Source organism: Xenia sp. Carnegie-2017, unplaced genomic scaffold, assembly GCF_021976095.1.
Source record: "Xenia sp. Carnegie-2017 unplaced genomic scaffold, XeniaSp_v1 HiC_scaffold_3, whole genome shotgun sequence".
NCBI lineage: Eukaryota > Metazoa > Cnidaria > Anthozoa > Malacalcyonacea > Xeniidae > Xenia > Xenia sp. Carnegie-2017.
This window is the reverse complement of record NW_025813493.1, coordinates 4,908,054-4,925,856: the sequence shown is the minus strand read 5'-3', so window position 1 is coordinate 4,925,856 and position 17,803 is coordinate 4,908,054. Positions and strand designations below refer to the sequence as shown.

Below are 17,803 nucleotides of genomic sequence, written 5' to 3'. Positions count from 1 at the left end.
AATATAGTTACTCTGTAGAACAGATTAATTGAACTATGGTCCCTAATCAATTAACGTTGGATTGACGTCCATACTTCAAGGAGATTAAAATGAAGAAATTTCCTTGCAGCAGTAGGATGTTTTTATTGAGAAAGTTCATCCTGAGTATATTTGTAAATTTAATAAAAGTATTAATGGTTTGAATCAAGATGCAAAGACGTTGAAAAACCTTGATATATATTTGCTGTATAATAGGTAAAGAATTATACGTCTACGACAGGAGCGGATCTAGCTCAAAATGTGACGGTGTCCATCGCTAGGGGGTCTAGGGTAGCTCCCTCAGAAAATTTTTAAATTTCAACTCCCTGAAATACGTTTTCCAGCATTTTGATGTCAGAATACAGAAAAAAACTGTCATGACCAAATCGAATTTAATGATCGAATTTTACGAGTTTTTTTCTAATTTTGGTAATGCATGCACATCATGGATAAAATTGTATAACTTTGAGAATATCATTAGCTTCTTCCACAACTGTTGCTTGAATATCTCTTTTTTTAAAAATATACAAAGCTCCAAATCATAAAAGCACATAGCAGAGGCATTTTTATATGAAGCAAATGCCCCATCCTTATGCAATAATTTGATAAGGGGGTGCTAGCATAGTATGAAGCATTTTCACACAACTCAATGCTGGCGAGGAACCACAGTATAGTAGAAAGATTTTTCATTTTCAATCAGGGCAATAGAACAAGCATTGTAAAAACAATTTCCATCAGCCAAAGCACTAAAACAAGTTGAGTAGAAAATAATACTATATATTTTACATAGTTGAGGGACATTTTTTTAATGTTAGAGAAATATCATGTCCAAAGCAATGAGCTTCAGCTATACAACAAATTAGGAAGCTTAATGTTAGGTATTGAGGAAGAAGCTCATTATTTATTCATCTATAGGGTACAAAGCAACCAGCTTTTGGGAATAAAGAGCTTTGTATTTTTCTAGCAACCTTAAGTTTTGAGGAGGAGACTTTTTATTTATATTTTTAATACGGTACAAAGAACGAGTAAGCTTCGAGAATAAAGTTACAGTGTTATAGCAAGCATTAAAAATTGAGAAATAGGTTTATTTTATATACATATATATCAATAGGGTACAAAGCAAACAGCTTTAAGGACGCAACTCCAAAGAAAAGCCGCTAAATCCATAGATCGTTCAAAATTTCGTACGTCATATTTTGTTATTGATATTGTATCATGTAGCGCCGCGTCGACATTATTATTTGGTTATTTACGACAAAATTTGCTATTTATTAGTGTTTTATGAGGATTGTGTAAAATAATGCTGTGTAAAGAAAAAACAATATAAATTTATGTACGTTCAAATGAAATATTCGAATCTTTTTCATATTATTTAAGTTTTTTCATATATTCAATCTCTGTAATGCGATATTGCATAATTTATAAAATTCTGTCGGTTATATTTGACACACTTAACACCCCCTGGATACGCCCATGCACAGTGAATTCCGTGAATTCTAAAGATGGAAAGATTAACTTTTCAGAATTGTGATATATGTTGGCTATGAATAAAAGAAGCCAGAAAAACATTTTTTTACTATTTTGTTTCATTCAAATTTAAGTTGAATTTACTTATGGCATTAAATATTTGTTGTTATAAATGTGTTATGTCTAAAGACAAACGTCCATTTATTATAGTAACTTTTATTTAAAAATAATTGACTATGGCTGCATGTGTGTACGTAATTTTTGTGATTTATTTTTCGAAAACAAGAGAAAAGGAAAACAGAAAAAACTTACTTGAAATAGTCAGCAACACGGCACTTGACTCGGTGGTTTCCAAGGCCAAGATCGACGTATTTTTGTTGATCAAGATACACGTAATACTACAAAAGATATAGGTACAAAGTTTATCATTTAGTTATAGCTGAAACTATACCTCCGAATATAGCATTAACTAGCCAAATGAAAAAATGCTCATAAATAAAGAAAATTCATATTGACACGTGTAAAATACCCCATAGTCCCACACTAAAAACGAGCTCCACCTGGTCATTGGCTTTTACACCTATACAGTGTTTGCTCTACACTTTGAAATTTAGAGTATTCCATATCGCAATGCAGTTACAGCATTAATTCTGCTAACCTGGTTTAAAGCATCATAAAGACTTTCATAGAGACTTTCCAAGTTTAGTAAAATCACCATTCTTCCTGTTTCCATGCAGACTTTAATACGATTAATATTTCGACAAATCTATAATTGATATCATATTGAGCCAACTTGCAGACATGGCTTTATACATCTATTGTTAGTTTTTCCGAACGTCCAGTAACTTATTGAATTGATAATAGGTATCTTGTGTGTGTTTTAACAACGTCAAACATATCGAAAAAGTGATCAAAAATATAACTTATTTCTTATTTCTTATGTTATAACTTATTTCAACAATAGAAAAGACAAAAATTCAAAAGAAACAGCATTCGTTTTACGGTTGATATGCAGCTATATTCACATGAATTGAAATTGAGAAAACGAGACATAAGAAAACGAGAAACGTTTCACGTTTTGAACTTTTAAGTTTCTCCAATGTTTGCAATATAACAGCATTTTGACACGAAAAATTCTTCATATTTTTATAGCATAGGAAAGAGACATAAAGTTTAATTTGACCATTTATCTAATTGATTGCATCAAACTCTACAAAATCATTAATTTTAAAAGTGTCAGGAAAATATTGTGATTAAACAATGTGTTCTAACTTGGCTTTCAGTCTATCTGTTCAAAGTTTTTACAAATTCAATATAAAATACTATTCTTTGTTTTAAAAAATAATAAGTTTAATGTAATAGAATAAGAGCAATATACTACATCTTTCCACAAAGCACAATTTTCAATTATATATACCTGTGTATATTGTTGATCTTTTGGAAAACTGCTGCCAAAAATCACTTCAGGCTCATGCATATGAAAGTTAATGCCTTGTAGTAATCTCAATGCTGCATAGTTCTCAGTCAGTATAAGTAAATAACGACATTCTCTGAAATTTTAAAAAGCAGAAATTTGAAAATTCTTATACCATAATGGCTATTTTTAATGACTTAATTATTAGCTGTATATGTGATTAACGAGCAATAAATATGGTGTTCAAATACCCTTCCTTGTCTGTTCTTTCCAAGCTATCTTCAATAAGAGTTATGGAACGACATTCTGTTGAAGGATTCTAAACACATTGTAAACGGTTTAAACTCTTACAATCTGCATGTTTACTGTGTCTAAGTCGGCGCTACATAGCTCATAATCCCTAATACACATGCAAACTTTCTCGTGTTAAGCAACTGCGCTGGAGCATTATGTTTTTTTTACATACGCTGTCTCTAACAGTAAATAATAAACCAGTTTGTTTTATGCATGCAATACATTTCACAAATTTTACACTCTTCTTTAACACTTTACCTTTTTAAGCTCATCAAATTGACTACTGAATATTTCAACAGGATCCACATCATCCAAGCCACTAAAATTTCTTCGTATGCATTTCTCTAATGCAGCATCGTCAATCACAACACCTTCCTCGGTAACTTTAGCTGATGCATTTACCATCTTTACAAGACTATTAATTTAATGTACTGTGGCTTAAAGAAGCTAGTTATTGTTAAAGTAGTGGTTACCAACAGAATGATTTCAAAATTTTGAAAATAGAAAAATATTGAAAAACAATTCATTTTCAGTACAATTAAATACAAAAATGTACCTGTAAAAGTCCCTGAGACCAAAGAATTCGTCCTTTTGGGCATTTTTCAAGGTTTTTGAATCTTTCTGTATTTCATAAAGATCAGAATATCCATCGCACAACTTTTCTATAATTCTTTTAATGGAAGCGCCATCATTACCAAAGCATATATCACTAAAAAATATATTTGGATGCAACAGGAGGAATTTACATATATTTTGAAGTAGCATTGAATTTTTTGTTGATTGAAGTAAAGTTCGTAGTTAGCAGTCTTATTCTCTCTGCCCAGCAAGACCATGAAATTAATAAAATATAGCAAGTCAAAATATGCATTTTAGTTCTTTTTCACAGCTCCTACATTGCAAAACATTGTTCACTCAATTTCAGTACTTTTAAAAGATGTGCTTAAAATTTTTTTTCATTATTATGTGCTTAACATGCAAGCTGAAAATTTCCAATTTATTTTTTTAAAAAATGTTCTCTTTCTCCTCAATTAGACAAGCGTTTCAAGATTAACCTTATCACACCCATAATTTCGTGTTCATCACTGCCATTTGAACTAAGCACGGAATACTTTATAATAGTTACTAGTGAAAAATGCATATCTATTGTATAACAAGCAGGTGCATAATAATTACATGCATTTTTTTTAGTTTTGCACTAAAAAACGGTGTAACCAAAGTTATGGAAAAAATTCAAATCATTTTTTATTGTTCTATTGTTGTTAAGTCTACTATAAACTTAATTTTCTCACCAGGCAGCATTTGACAGACGTACAAAATAATAAATATTAGAGTTTTGTCGTAAAAAACATTATTGCTTAACCATAGATTGCAAACATAAGTATCAAAAACGAAGTTTGGTGATGGCATTGGTGATGCTGTGACTTTACTCCTTACCCTGTGAAGATATGTATATTAACGTTATGAGAAGAATATTTAATAAATCATGTATAGCAATCAAAGGTGCTACATGCCTAAAATTAAATACCCATATACCTTTGAGAAAGACGAGCTTTTTTAATAGACAAGTTACTTTGCAAAAGGAAATACAAGCTATGATTTTGATTCTGTTTTAACAAGCGGGATAGGAACTGTAATAACTGTCAATCATTCTGATTTGTGAAACCAAAAAAGTTATGCATGAAAACGACATGGGTAAAACATGAGACAGACTTTACAAGTGAAGGCAAGGAAAGTAGAGTGAAGCATGGTCAAGCTTTTTGCGAAATTTATTCTACTCACTCTAAGAAAAAGGGAGTGTTTGTCAGTTATGAAGTTAGATTTGATAACTGGAAAAAGGGCTGTGAGAAATTTAACAAACATGAAAACAGTTACGTTCATAAAGAAGCTTTTGCCACATCAGAAAGAGGGCAATTGTCTATTAGCATAGCCTGCAGTTTGCTTGCTCTTGAAACGCAGCAGTTAATTTCAAAGGTTAATTTCATATCTTCAAACATTAAAAAAAATTCTTACGCCAAGGTATAGCGATTAGAGGTAGAACGGATTTTGAATCTAATATTCCTCAGTTCAATCTTGATAAAGCTATTAACGACAAGGCACTAAAACGTTTATTTGACGAGAGGCAATACGTAATTGCACACAATATCCTGGACGAGCAGAAACAGATGATTGTATCAAATGCTCGAAGACATTTGATAGATAAAATCATAGTGATAAAATCATTTTCAATTCTAGCTGACGAATCATCAGACGTATCTAAGAAGGAGCAGTTGTCTTTCTTCGTAAGGACCTGCGATGATAATCACGACGTATCCGAAGATTTTGTTAGAATTTATTAACGTTTGCAAGGGCTTTCATCTGATGCATTACTACACTACAACAACGATATCCTTCCTGGCATGGAAGGTCACAAAATGGCAGCAATGGGCTTTAATGGGGCTTCAGAATGAAATCTATCGCAGGAAACTCAAGGAAGATATTGTACCAAACGCAATTTCTGTTTATTGCTTAAGTCACTGCAACTAACTTTATACAGGTTGCAGCTAAGCAGTCTAATTTGTTGTCTACATCACAGGATTAATGCCAATCCTTGTATGCAATCGTAGGTGCCCATCCAAAACGAATTTTATTGTTCGAAGAAATACAGGCAGATTTTAGAAATGAAATAGGAACGAACGATTACAAAGTTCTACGACTCTAAAGTCTTTCTACAACGAGAAGGACAACAAGAGTAAAGGCTCCTGACGTCATCTTCGAGAAATCGGCTGAACTACACGCCAACTTTGGAAAACTGCAGGAAAATCCTAGCGTTTCGGCAGACGCAAAAGCGAAGATTAGAGGAATATTAAGGCGACAACTGTCTTCTTTAATCGTCATCTACAATTTAAACGCGACAAGAAAGCTATTGGCTTTTCTCGAGAAGCGTTCTGACGATCTAGAAGCCGTTAATATTTCAGCTGAGTACGCTCTATTTTCAATAAGACATGCTCTGCAACGTCTTCACGAGATAAGAAGCGAAGAAGATTTTGAGCGTACACTTGATGATGCTAAAAAGGTTTTTGGGTTATGATGCCGTTTCCACTAGAATCTAATGAAAACTTTGACACAGGCACTAGACTAAGAAAAGTTCCAAGATAGATGAATAATGAAGAAATGTTGATAACAGAAAGCCTTCACGTCACAGATGCCTCAGTTTACAACAGTGCGAATATGCGAAGCTCGTACTACCAAGCCATGCATTGACGCAATCAACTCAGTTCTGGAATCGCAATTTAAACAAGACGATCGTTTCCAAATGTATCAAATGTATCATACAGTTAAGTGTTACTTAACTGTATGAAAGAAAGAAGAGTATCTTTAGATGTATTAGGCAATTAATAAATATAATCTAAGATTGCATCTTGATGATCATCCTACCATTCTTGGGCTTTACAACGCGGATCAGAAGAAAATAATAACAGAAGTCACGCGTATTTCAACATAGTAGAGTGATTTAATGCCATGCCTTCAGTGAAGAAAAGGTGCTCAGAGATCCACAAATGGTTTTGACACAACTTATACCTTATCCGTAACATGTGAGAAGTCTAGGTTATATTACAAATTATGCTGCATTCATAACACACTCCAAAACGGAATGAAAACTTAAAATTGTTTATTGAAACTCAACATGATAGTAGCAAGAAGACCCCTGACAAGGTCTTGCGTCCTTGTTGCAATTAATATATTTTAACGTTTACTTCATCCAATATGCTTCACGTAAAGGTGGCTGCTTGTTTATGCCTACTTACTCATGTTGAAGAAAATTTGTTTGGAACCCCGAATAATTAGTTCCGTTTCCGACGGTGATTAAATTAACTTTACAAATGTGCCTTTTTAGGCTCCCCTGCTTCACCTTAATGAAATTAGAGCTACACTCCTTGCCATTTTTATCACTAAGTTTTCATAGCTGGTTGACAAAGGATAATGAATACTTGTGCGCTTGCGATAAAATACAGTTTGTCTTCGGCTGATTCATTGTAGTTTTTCAATGCTTCAGAGCTAGTAGATGTAAATGATTTGCTATTTTCTATCGGCAGTGTTTGCAAAAACATGATACATGTTCGGTAAACAGATTATCACCATTCGTAATCAAAATGGTTACGACTATAATTTGAATATGCACTGCATTATTGAAATTTACTTAACGGGCAAAATTTGCACAGGTATTGGCATGCGTTTTTATGCTAAGTATTTTTAGGTCAGAAGTCTTTTTTACGCCCTGTACAATTTCAATGTTTTAAACATATCTTTTTTTTTATAAGGTCGATGTGGCTTATGAGTTTTTGCCCTGCCCTGTTCTTTTGCGCTTGGTATTTTTTCAAAACTGTGTTGTAATTTTTTAAGAAAAATCAAATATTTTTCTTTCCCTCAAGAAGTGTGAGTTTGTAATTGTTAGTTTCGTGAATTGCTACATAGCAAATGCCCACAAAAGGCACCCTACAGTTTAGGATTACTTTTACAACCCACCTAGCGCTAACCAGAAGTTCATCTTTGCTCGCTATTCCTCTAGTCAACATTATCCCTCGATTCATTTTTGCGGGATCCAATGCCCAGTTGGACAAACCAATAAAACCTACACGGTTATGATCAAGTGTCTTTCCAGAATCTTCAGAAGTGGCTGTACCGTCTTCAAGTAATGGATGAAGTGTCTTCAGTGGCATCAACGGAGAATCTTCTGCTAAACCAACCTCGTCTAACACAACTACGGAGACAAACTTGTTCAAATCTTTGTCTTTCTGAAGTTGAGAACATTGTTTAAAGATGGTGACGATGCCATCAGGTGTAGACAAGGGACTGCATTGATATGATTGGATGTGAATCTAAACATATTGAAAAAAGAAGGAATTTCAAACTTCTATTGAGGTGAAATCTAAATCAAATTTATCAGGTTCACCTAAACTAATGCTAATTAATTTGGTTAAGTTGAGCAACCCCACAATACAATGATGGGAATTATTTAAAATTGAAAGTTTCGCCGGATTTTTATAAATAATTTATAAAGCATTCGACTCGTGGCTTCAAGTCTTCTTTAGAATACACAGGAAGTTATTTACAATTTTTCTTTTGTAGCCGTATTTAACAAGTGAATTGAGATGATTGAATGATGTAGAATACGTTGTTATAGGTTCAGGTGTTTAGTGAATAGGATTTCCATAATTTCGTTGCAGCACCATTGAAATGAGACATTTTATGTGAACGACAGCTTTTTTAAATTTTTTAATCCATACATGTTTCGGCAAACTTATGCCATCTTCAATGCAGTTTAATAAATGAATTATTTATATAGAGTCAATCAGTGAGAGTCAATATATAAAGAAATATGATACATGAGATGTGTATAGACAAAAAAGAGAGATGCGAAAGTCATTGACAATATTGTTATGATTGGAGGTGTTAATATAGTATAAAACAAATTCCGAAGAAGCAAGACATCTTGAGATTGCAAAATATGCATCAAAACAAGACGAGAAGTGAACTGTAAATTTTCGACTTTATTTCAAATTCATCTTCAGACACTTTATTCTGTCTGAGGATGACTTTGAAATAAAGTATGCGCACTCGGCTATAGATCTTTGTTTCTTAGGTTTTCTACTAAACGGAAACACTTTCTACTAAGCGGAAACTTTTACGATCAAATCGACGGAGCTGCAATGGGTTCTCCATTAGCATCATTACTAGCCAATATTTTCATGGGTTTTCATGAAAAGAATTCCATAAAAAACTATAACGGACCTGACGTACTTTTTTTACAGAGGCTACATAGACGATATTTTTGTAGTTTTAATAACGAAAGCGAAGCCATATCTTCTTTCAAATACCTTAATCAACAACACAAAAACATTAAATTTACTTTGGACAAAGAACAAAACAAGAAATTGCCATTCCTGGACGTACTTATAACTAAAAACTCTAAATCTAATACCTTCACCACATCAATTTGCTATAAGAAAACATACACTTGACTTTTATTGAATTTTTTTAGCTTCACTTAACAAAGTTAAAAGACAGGACTCATAAAAACTAGTCTTCATTGCATTAACAAAATCAGCAACACAAGAACGGGCTATGAACGTGACTTAAACTAATTCATCGACACTTTAAAACGTAACTCATACCCTTTGCATTTCATAAACCAAGAAATAAAAACATATAACAACGACACTAACTATAACACAATTAAAAATGAACAAGACCACATACAAACTAAACCCCAATCCATTACTTTAAACTACCTTACATTGGCCACTACTAACAAATCACAAAACATAAACTAAATAACTTGGTCAGACGTTATTGCACAAACATAGACATAAAACTAGTATTCTTTTTGTTTTAAAATCAAAAACTTCTTCCACTTCAAAAACCCCATCCTTTTTCTTTTAAAATCCAATGTAGTTTACAAATTCTCTTGCGCGAGATGTAATTCCCGTTACTTTGGCGAAACCAGCCGCCACCTCTCCACACGGATTAAAGAGAATACCACTTCCGACAAAAACTCTCCCATATTCAAACACCTCCTCTCATCACCTCATTGCAAATATAAATACTCACAATCTTGCTTTCGTATATAAGAGGGTGTCCGTACTTCATCGTCTTTAAAACTAAAAGAAGCTCTGAACATAAAAAACTTAAACCTAATCTTAGCAAGAAGTTCAACCTGTCAATGCTATCTTTAGTTTGTAAATAACTGAACATCCCCTATTGCAACAATATTGTAAATAACTTTCGCATTTATCTTTGTCTATACACATGTCATGTATTATATTATTAACACCCATCATATTCAAAACTTACCCGAACATATAACAACGTATTCTACATCATCTCAATTCATCAAAGAATCAGAGTAGATGCTCTAAACCAGGGGTCTCCAAACTACGGCCCGCCGGCCAGATGCGGCCCGTTGGGCCTCTCAATCCGGCCCGCAGAGACACTTAAAAAAGCCAAATTCACCACTCACATTGAGAAAACTGACCAGACTAATTATGATTTTGTTATGATATTACTCTTCATTGAAATTTAACCTTTAAATTTTGAATAAATATTTTCTTAACTAATGAAGCTTGTGTAATGTACTTCGTTTTATTAAAATATTCGTTCTTTGACCAGCAGTTTACGGTTCGTTGGCCCTCAACATGCTGGATGAAAGCTCATGTAGCCCTTTGGTTGTAAAGTTTGGAGATCCCTGCTCTAAACATTTACAAAACAAAAATAGTATTCAACAAAAATAATATTCTAAAAAAGTCTTGAAGCACCGAGTCCAAAAAATGAAACTCGCTAAAATTATTTAGAAAATTCCGGCGTAACTTTCAATTTTTAACAATAAACATGCCTGGATAACCAATCTTCAAGCTTATATACATCAAACCTGTTTCAAATTTTTAAACAAATCACTGCTAGAATTTCCAGCTTGCATGTTGGTTGAAATTACATCTTTTGCCAGAGACTTTGAGCTGCCTGGTTTACCGACTACAAACAATGGGATTCGTAGTTCAGCACATATCGCCATCATAAACACATTTTCACAAAGTGCAGTATTTCTTGCAATATTCTGGCCAAGTTCCACATTGTGCAAAAATGCTCGTTGACATCTTTAATAGAAGAATATAATTTAATCATTGTCTAAGTTCCAAGACTGAAATCATATTAGCTAATTAAGTTTCTTTATTATGTGGCAAGCATCACTTTGGGCAAAATGGCGCGCTTTGTTTAACAAAGAAACATTTTTGCCGGTAGATTATTTTCCCGTAGTTGACCGCGGTCCAAAACGCGTAAATTTACAGTCAAATGCAAACAAATTTCGTAAAGCAAACTGCATTACGCAAAAAAAACGGAATAAAATACAACTCGCAAACGTGAGTCGAAGAGAAAACACTCGGATTACAATTTAACTATCCAGACTATACAATTTAAAAGTTAAAAAGACCTGGAACTCGGCTATAAGCACTTAGTAACGCTGTAGTTTTTTCCATGTAAAAGAATGAGATCTATGTATAATTTCATAAAAATTTGAAATTATAAGATCGTCGAAATAGCATGGAAGTCGAAAAAGTAAAATACAAATTAAGATAAAATTGTTTCATTATAAGATACACGTTGCGTACATGTGAGTAGCATGTGACATTTATTGCCATAAAATAAAGTGGGTAAAGAAACTCAAATATATTATATAACTATTTAATATTATTAACACTAAACTTGTTTGAGATTTATAAATATTTTGTGCTGTTTAGTAAAACGTCCGAGTAATTGTCAAATCCTTTTCTTATTGAATGTCACGTGACTGTGCTTAAATCGTAAAAAGTGGAGTCCTTTAGGATTTCTCAGAAATTATACTACGATAAATGCGAAATTTTTTATTAAAAATTAATTCTTGCTATAAAAACATATCGTCATCAACATCTGTATTTAAACAGTTTTTTGACGTGTATATGTATTAACTGAACCAATTAATGAGCCAGCTTATGATTTGTGTTAATTTACACACACGAATCGCAAAACTGTACTTCCGACGATCCTGTGCAAGTAATCCTTGATCTATGAAAGCTTCGCACGTTACAAGTGATCGAAGATTAAAGAATGTCCTGCTCATAGTTTGTTTTGTATCAAAATTTCATTGTTAATTTGACGTTATGTAAATGTACACAAATAATATTTACGTTTTGCCTTTCATAATTAAAAAACTAGATTGTAGTCAGAGTGAACCGAGCAGTGTTAAAACATGCAATGCCATTAAAAAAAAGTTGAAATGGACAAAATACAAGAATAATAAAGTTATGTAAAGATTACGATAATTCGTTGGTCTAGCCGACAATCATAGTTGTTGGCCTAACCGTGCATGCAAAGCGGCTATAAAATTAATAAATAGGTATAACAAACATCCCAGGGAAAAAAGCTCTTACCTTAGTATTTCATCCTTTATTGTTTTTGCTCCTCCAGGAAGTGGGCATGAATCGTCAAAATATTTGCAAATTTTTTGGCAATACGCGTCTCTTTCATTTAGCCTGGCATAATAACAAACACCAATGCCTTGGATGATAGCGAATACAATGCGATTTAATGGCTAAAGAAAAGGGATAGTCATATAAGTCCACATTTTAGTAAAAAACATTATGATTTGTTACATAGATGACTACAATCGCTTTGACCTAAGTGTTTTTGGATGGCGAAACGTCGTTGTTAAAACAATTAGGAGTGTTTACAGCTAATACATGAACAATTTAACAGCTGAACGCAAGTACTCAAAATTTAGTTTTAAAAATTTAACATACTCTGAAATGCATTTTGATAGAAAAAACTTGTGATTTTAGCCAAACTATTGATGCATTAATTCATCGTCAGCTGTAATTTCAGGTGCATGACCAACAACTTATAATTCTTAAATTGTAGAACAAAGACTTGGACTCATGTTGGTTGTGAGTACAACTTAAATGATCTGCACGCGCGTATTTTTCAAGATGAATGACAATTGAATACTTTTTAAAAGAGCTGTTAAAACCAAAAGAAAGATAGCTTTAAAATTAAATGACGTATCAGAAGTAGCGGATCATGCGTCCGTCAAAATAATTTATAGCAGCTCAAAGTACTTTTAGAAGAACAATATTGGTTTTGAATTTCTAAAAAATATGATTATAACAATAGACTTATCTCAAAAGTACTAATGTGCTGCAGTAATTTATTTTGACGTACCCAAGATCCGCCACAGCGACTTCTCATCAGGTGCCACATCTTCTTTGATGAATACAGAAAAATCTACAGCTAATTATAAATGAAAACAAAGAAAAACGGCATCACCCCTAAACGGAGAGGTGACAAAAAAACACGACAAGTTAAAGACAATCCCTTAGACGGCAAAGAACGGTTCTAGCGAACTAAAGAAATACGGAGTCCATGATGCTTAACTGGAATGAAAACATTTCTTGACAAATCTAAAATTATTATTCGAGTAAGAATTACATATTAAGTGTTAGTTAAAATATTTTTTTTAATTAAGTTGACTAATCCCTTGCTCTGCCGTCAAAAGGATTGTATCTTTAACTTGTCTCTGTTTTTTACGTCACCTCCTTGTTTGGGGATGATGACATTCTTCCTTGTCTTCATAATCAATAGAAGTAAATTTCTGCTGATTATCAAAGCAGACGTGGCTATTATATTGCTCTTTTATAGCATTTATTTTGTATCTATCTTTATTTTGGTTTTTACCAGATCTTTTAAGAACTACTTTGCATGCACGCAACATCATAGCCACCATGTTAATTATTTTATGAAATGCCATCCAAAATAGCGAAAATTCCATAGTTCTTTTACTCCATGCATATAGGTTGCACACACCCTATGGTCATTCAACATGAAAAACATGCTGCTCAGAGCAATATTGAAACTTATATTGGGCTAACGTACACCCAAAAACATAATCTTACAAAATGCTTTTGTTCTTCGTCTTTAGTGACACTGGAGTCATAAAAAAATTGTTGATTAGAATCATCATTCGCAAATAAATCATAATGATTGTAAAACCAAGTAATGACTTTCATTGCTCGTTCAACATCACGAAGACTGACAAAACTGCATTCATCCTAATCAAACGAAAGCAAATTGCATGTCGTTAATTAAGTAAAGTGACAAGAAAGTAAACGATTGAAACAATTTTACGCCTAACCTTTTGTTGACGCATGTATTCTTGAGATGCTGACAAAATTTCAGATATGCATGAGGCTTCAGCATCAGTTTGAATAATTTCTTGATGTGTAGAAGCACATGTCTTAAAGTGCACAAAAGTTAACGCATAAATTGAGTACTCTAACTTATTCTCGCAACTAACAAAGACCGCAATAACTCAGAAAAATCACAAAACTTAAACTTAATATACTGAAATATACTGAATAATGCTATCTTTATTCGTAATTCTTCCTTCGAGTACATCTATTTGCTAAATACGCTTTTACTGGTTGTATATTTAGAAACGACAAACAACATTAAACATACGGGCACAAATAAAGGAACAGTCACATATCGTTTCACGATTTGTGCAGTATATAGCTTTTCAGTGTGATCTGTCAGCTGACCAAAGTCCCAGACAAGAGGTCTCATACTTTCAGGTAAAGGATGGACACGATACACGAGCTGGCGGAGGGGAATGGAGCCTAAGAATTACAAACCAAATGATATACCAAGAATAAAGACATAAAATCCTTGTAAAGAGAGGATTTACGGGATTTTATCAGAGACAATAGCAAAAAAACTGTTTTGTTGCATTTACTTGAAATTAGATTTAAAAATATAGAATCAAGGTTTTTGTATAGATCAGACTCTGACTACTGATATTGCACATTGGTCCTTTATTACACATATCTGCATGATATCAAATGAAACTAAAATTATGAAATTATTTATTTTTCATACTTGTGCATGGTGGCCTAGGATTTCCAAGCCGATTTGTATTTATTTATTTTACTTATTTCATTTATCAAAGTATCTTGAAATATAAATGATAAAAATTGTATATAAAAAGTTTCACGTGGCGTAGTACTGGCAATAGCCAAATATTATACACAAAATTGTGCACATACTTTTTTTGTATAAGTTAGGACATCGTGTTGAAAACATAGCGTAAAAAATTTGAAGACATTAGTTGACAAAGTAGTGGCTTTGTTATGAAATTATTTGAATTTTAAAAAAGTGGCGCCAGCTAGCTATTATTAGTTCAACTAAACTCTGGACTACACACTGCAAAAGCAAATATAAGACATGAAACTCATTCGATTAACTCATTGCTTAATTTACGACTACTGTGCGTATACGTCTTATTTATCACACCAAAAATATTCTCTCAAAGAATCAATTGTTCGAATTATTGATGCTCTTTTATTACTGCTTCCCAAGCAGCTTCAACATCACTCAAAGGGATAAAAAACTTTATATCGGTTTAAAAAACTTTGAATCGGTTTACTTCAAGTTATAGCAAAATATTTTCGCCGTTGACTAAGAGTTCTTTCACACTCCATCTGTAATTATCATTATTTTTGGTCATAAAATCTAAAATTCAAAAGCTAGCACTGCATATTTGTTTCGCTTGAAATTCAGAAACATAAATCCTGCAAGATTTTAATGAAAACTAAAAGCACCTGTAACATAAGTTTGCATACAAAATGGCAGGTAGCATTTCTGGGCCAAATAATAATCTTTTTAACACTCGCGAAACGTGCGAATTCAATAAAGATGGTGAAGCCAGAATAATTCAGGTTAAAACAGAATATAATAAAATTTTATCTAAAATACGAGAAATACATTTTAGGTATTCTGAAGTCTAGATTTTGGAATTTTGAGGATAGATATAGATATGCAAGATAGTTTTCAGGAGACTCTGAAACAAGGTTCCTAAATAAGCCATTCTGAGTCTGGTGCAAATAGATCATGGTTTTACTGCCATACCTAGTTTATCTTCAGTCTCGTCAGCAGAAACATTAGTAACTAGACCAGCTGATTCCAATTTTTTAATCATCTCGTCAGTGTGTCTAAAATAAAACAAAGTAGTAACTTTATAAATGTTTGATACATTTAATAAAAATGATTACTAAAAAACGAGCACAAACTTAAAATTTTAAAACTAACTTCCTGTATGGATTACATGCAGCAATAAAATGAAGTCCAGTCAATTTTGGATCGATATATCGACCCCTGACTCGTCGATCAACCATTATCTCTTTGATTAGATCAATTGCATCTGTCGTATTTGCTTCATCAAAGAACAAAATTGTGTCAACTTTGACTTTCTGGTTACATGAAGCCAACAATTCTGCGTCGACGACTATATTTTCTATTTCCTTATAGCTTGTTCCGCCATGAACCTGTATAAACACAGTTGTACAATACTATGATAACTTATTATACAAGAGAGAATTTTAAAACTTTTTGAAGTTGAAAGCATTCACAAAACAATTGCCTTTATTTCAAACTAAATGGTTCTGTATGCCAAAAACAGTTATAGAAAAATGCAGTAACAAGAGCAAGTCTATAAGAGTCTTTTTATGATACTATAAGACTTTTGATTGTTCTCCAGTCGACAATTTCAAAAAACAAATGAAAAAACACACTCCAAAATCATCATTTTGTAAACTCAACATTTAAGTTACAACAGAAGTAACAAGATTTACAGCAATATTTTGACTTATGCTATTTGAAATAATGGTTGGCAATAAATTTAAAATATTGCTTCAAATCTTGTATGTTGCTGTTATAACTCGAGTCTTGAGTTTACAAGATGATGTTTTTGGATTGTGTTTTATCATTTAAGACTCCTGATTGCAAAATGTTTTGTTGTTAGCGTAACCAAGTTTTCAAACCTTCATGTGAAGTAGATTTTTCGGTCCATCGGGTCCTGCCAGAAGCTGGCCCATAAATCGTATCAATCTTGTTTTACCACAACCGGTTTCTCCCATAATAATGACAGGAATGCTACATCTATATAGATAAAGAAGATATAAATTTATATCCAATACGTATATAAACAAGCTATAACCATTGGCTCTTTGACTATTTGTCTACTGCTAGAATTTATTTGTACTGTATATTGTGTTCGTTTCTAAAAGCTAGGTCAGAAATGCAATGAAACATTAATTTGGAGCGGCAAACAAAAAATGGACAACATACAAATTTAAGTCTTTTGTGTATGTATTTCAATAATGAGATGTATACGTTCTTTGAAATTTATATTTTATTAAATTTACCTAAATCTCATGTAAATGGCCAAGATTTTCTCCACATTGTCCGTGGTAAGCTCGTACGTAGGATCAGGATCATAAGAATCGTCAATTCCCATTACTTTACATAAGTCAACAATCCTTTCTTCGCTATAAAAATTTTTTTAACAGTAAGTTGTGCTACTGTAGCGTCTTAAATTATGAAAACTATGTGAAAGTGTTTTAAACAAGGCAGTAAACTTCAAATTTTGAAAAGTGTATTCACATTGGTGAAGTACTGTATATAGCACTAAAAAATACTTAAATATCCCTATGCATTTCTAAAAACGTCGTATCAGGTGATACATCAAGTGCAGGGTAAAATAAAAAGCATATTTGTGTGATAAAACATGTTTATGGCACAAATAACGACAAACTTATTGCTCACTACAAGTATTAAAAAGTTTAACAAGTATAGATGTTCATTTCTAACATGTCATATGCACACATAGTAATGTCCAAACATATTAGTTAGATTCATTCTTTTCTATAAGGAAAAGGAATGCTTTTACTGAAGGGCAATATTGTATTGTTTGTAACATTAATGCCGAATTGTGAACTATTTAACATGCTTCCATACAAAATGAACAGAAACATTCAGTTGATTAAACTATGATAAACCTTTTTAAGTCTGCTATACCGATTACAAGCCCGGACCTGTAGCGCGAGGCTATCTGCTTTTGAGTAGTTATGTCTCGTTCAAAAGAGATAGGAGTGGAAGGTTAACATTTAAATGTTGTTAGATAACATCGTTATTGTATATGGTTGTTGGACAAAGCATTATGGTAATATTTTTCTGTTGTTTAATGTAAAATTCCAACTATTTAACTTTATA

At 32.7% G+C, this 17,803-nt stretch overlaps 1 protein-coding gene across 1 annotated transcript in view; it reads right to left on the bottom strand.

Moving 5' to 3' along the window:
• Window positions 1-17,803, bottom strand: part of LOC124454954 (E3 ubiquitin-protein ligase rnf213-alpha-like) — an 85,040-nt gene that overhangs the window by 19,889 nt on the left and 47,348 nt on the right. The window contains 16 exon segments of the mRNA XM_047005706.1: window positions 1,798-1,883; window positions 2,144-2,251; window positions 2,903-3,035; window positions 3,151-3,218; window positions 3,452-3,608; window positions 3,750-3,902; window positions 7,697-8,049; window positions 10,599-10,821; window positions 12,133-12,293; window positions 13,651-13,806; window positions 13,890-13,991; window positions 14,216-14,373; window positions 15,662-15,744; window positions 15,842-16,077; window positions 16,573-16,690; window positions 16,957-17,079. Of these exon segments, the coding sequence (XP_046861662.1) occupies window positions 1,798-1,883; window positions 2,144-2,251; window positions 2,903-3,035; window positions 3,151-3,218; window positions 3,452-3,608; window positions 3,750-3,902; window positions 7,697-8,049; window positions 10,599-10,821; window positions 12,133-12,293; window positions 13,651-13,806; window positions 13,890-13,991; window positions 14,216-14,373; window positions 15,662-15,744; window positions 15,842-16,077; window positions 16,573-16,690; window positions 16,957-17,079 (2,418 nt within the window).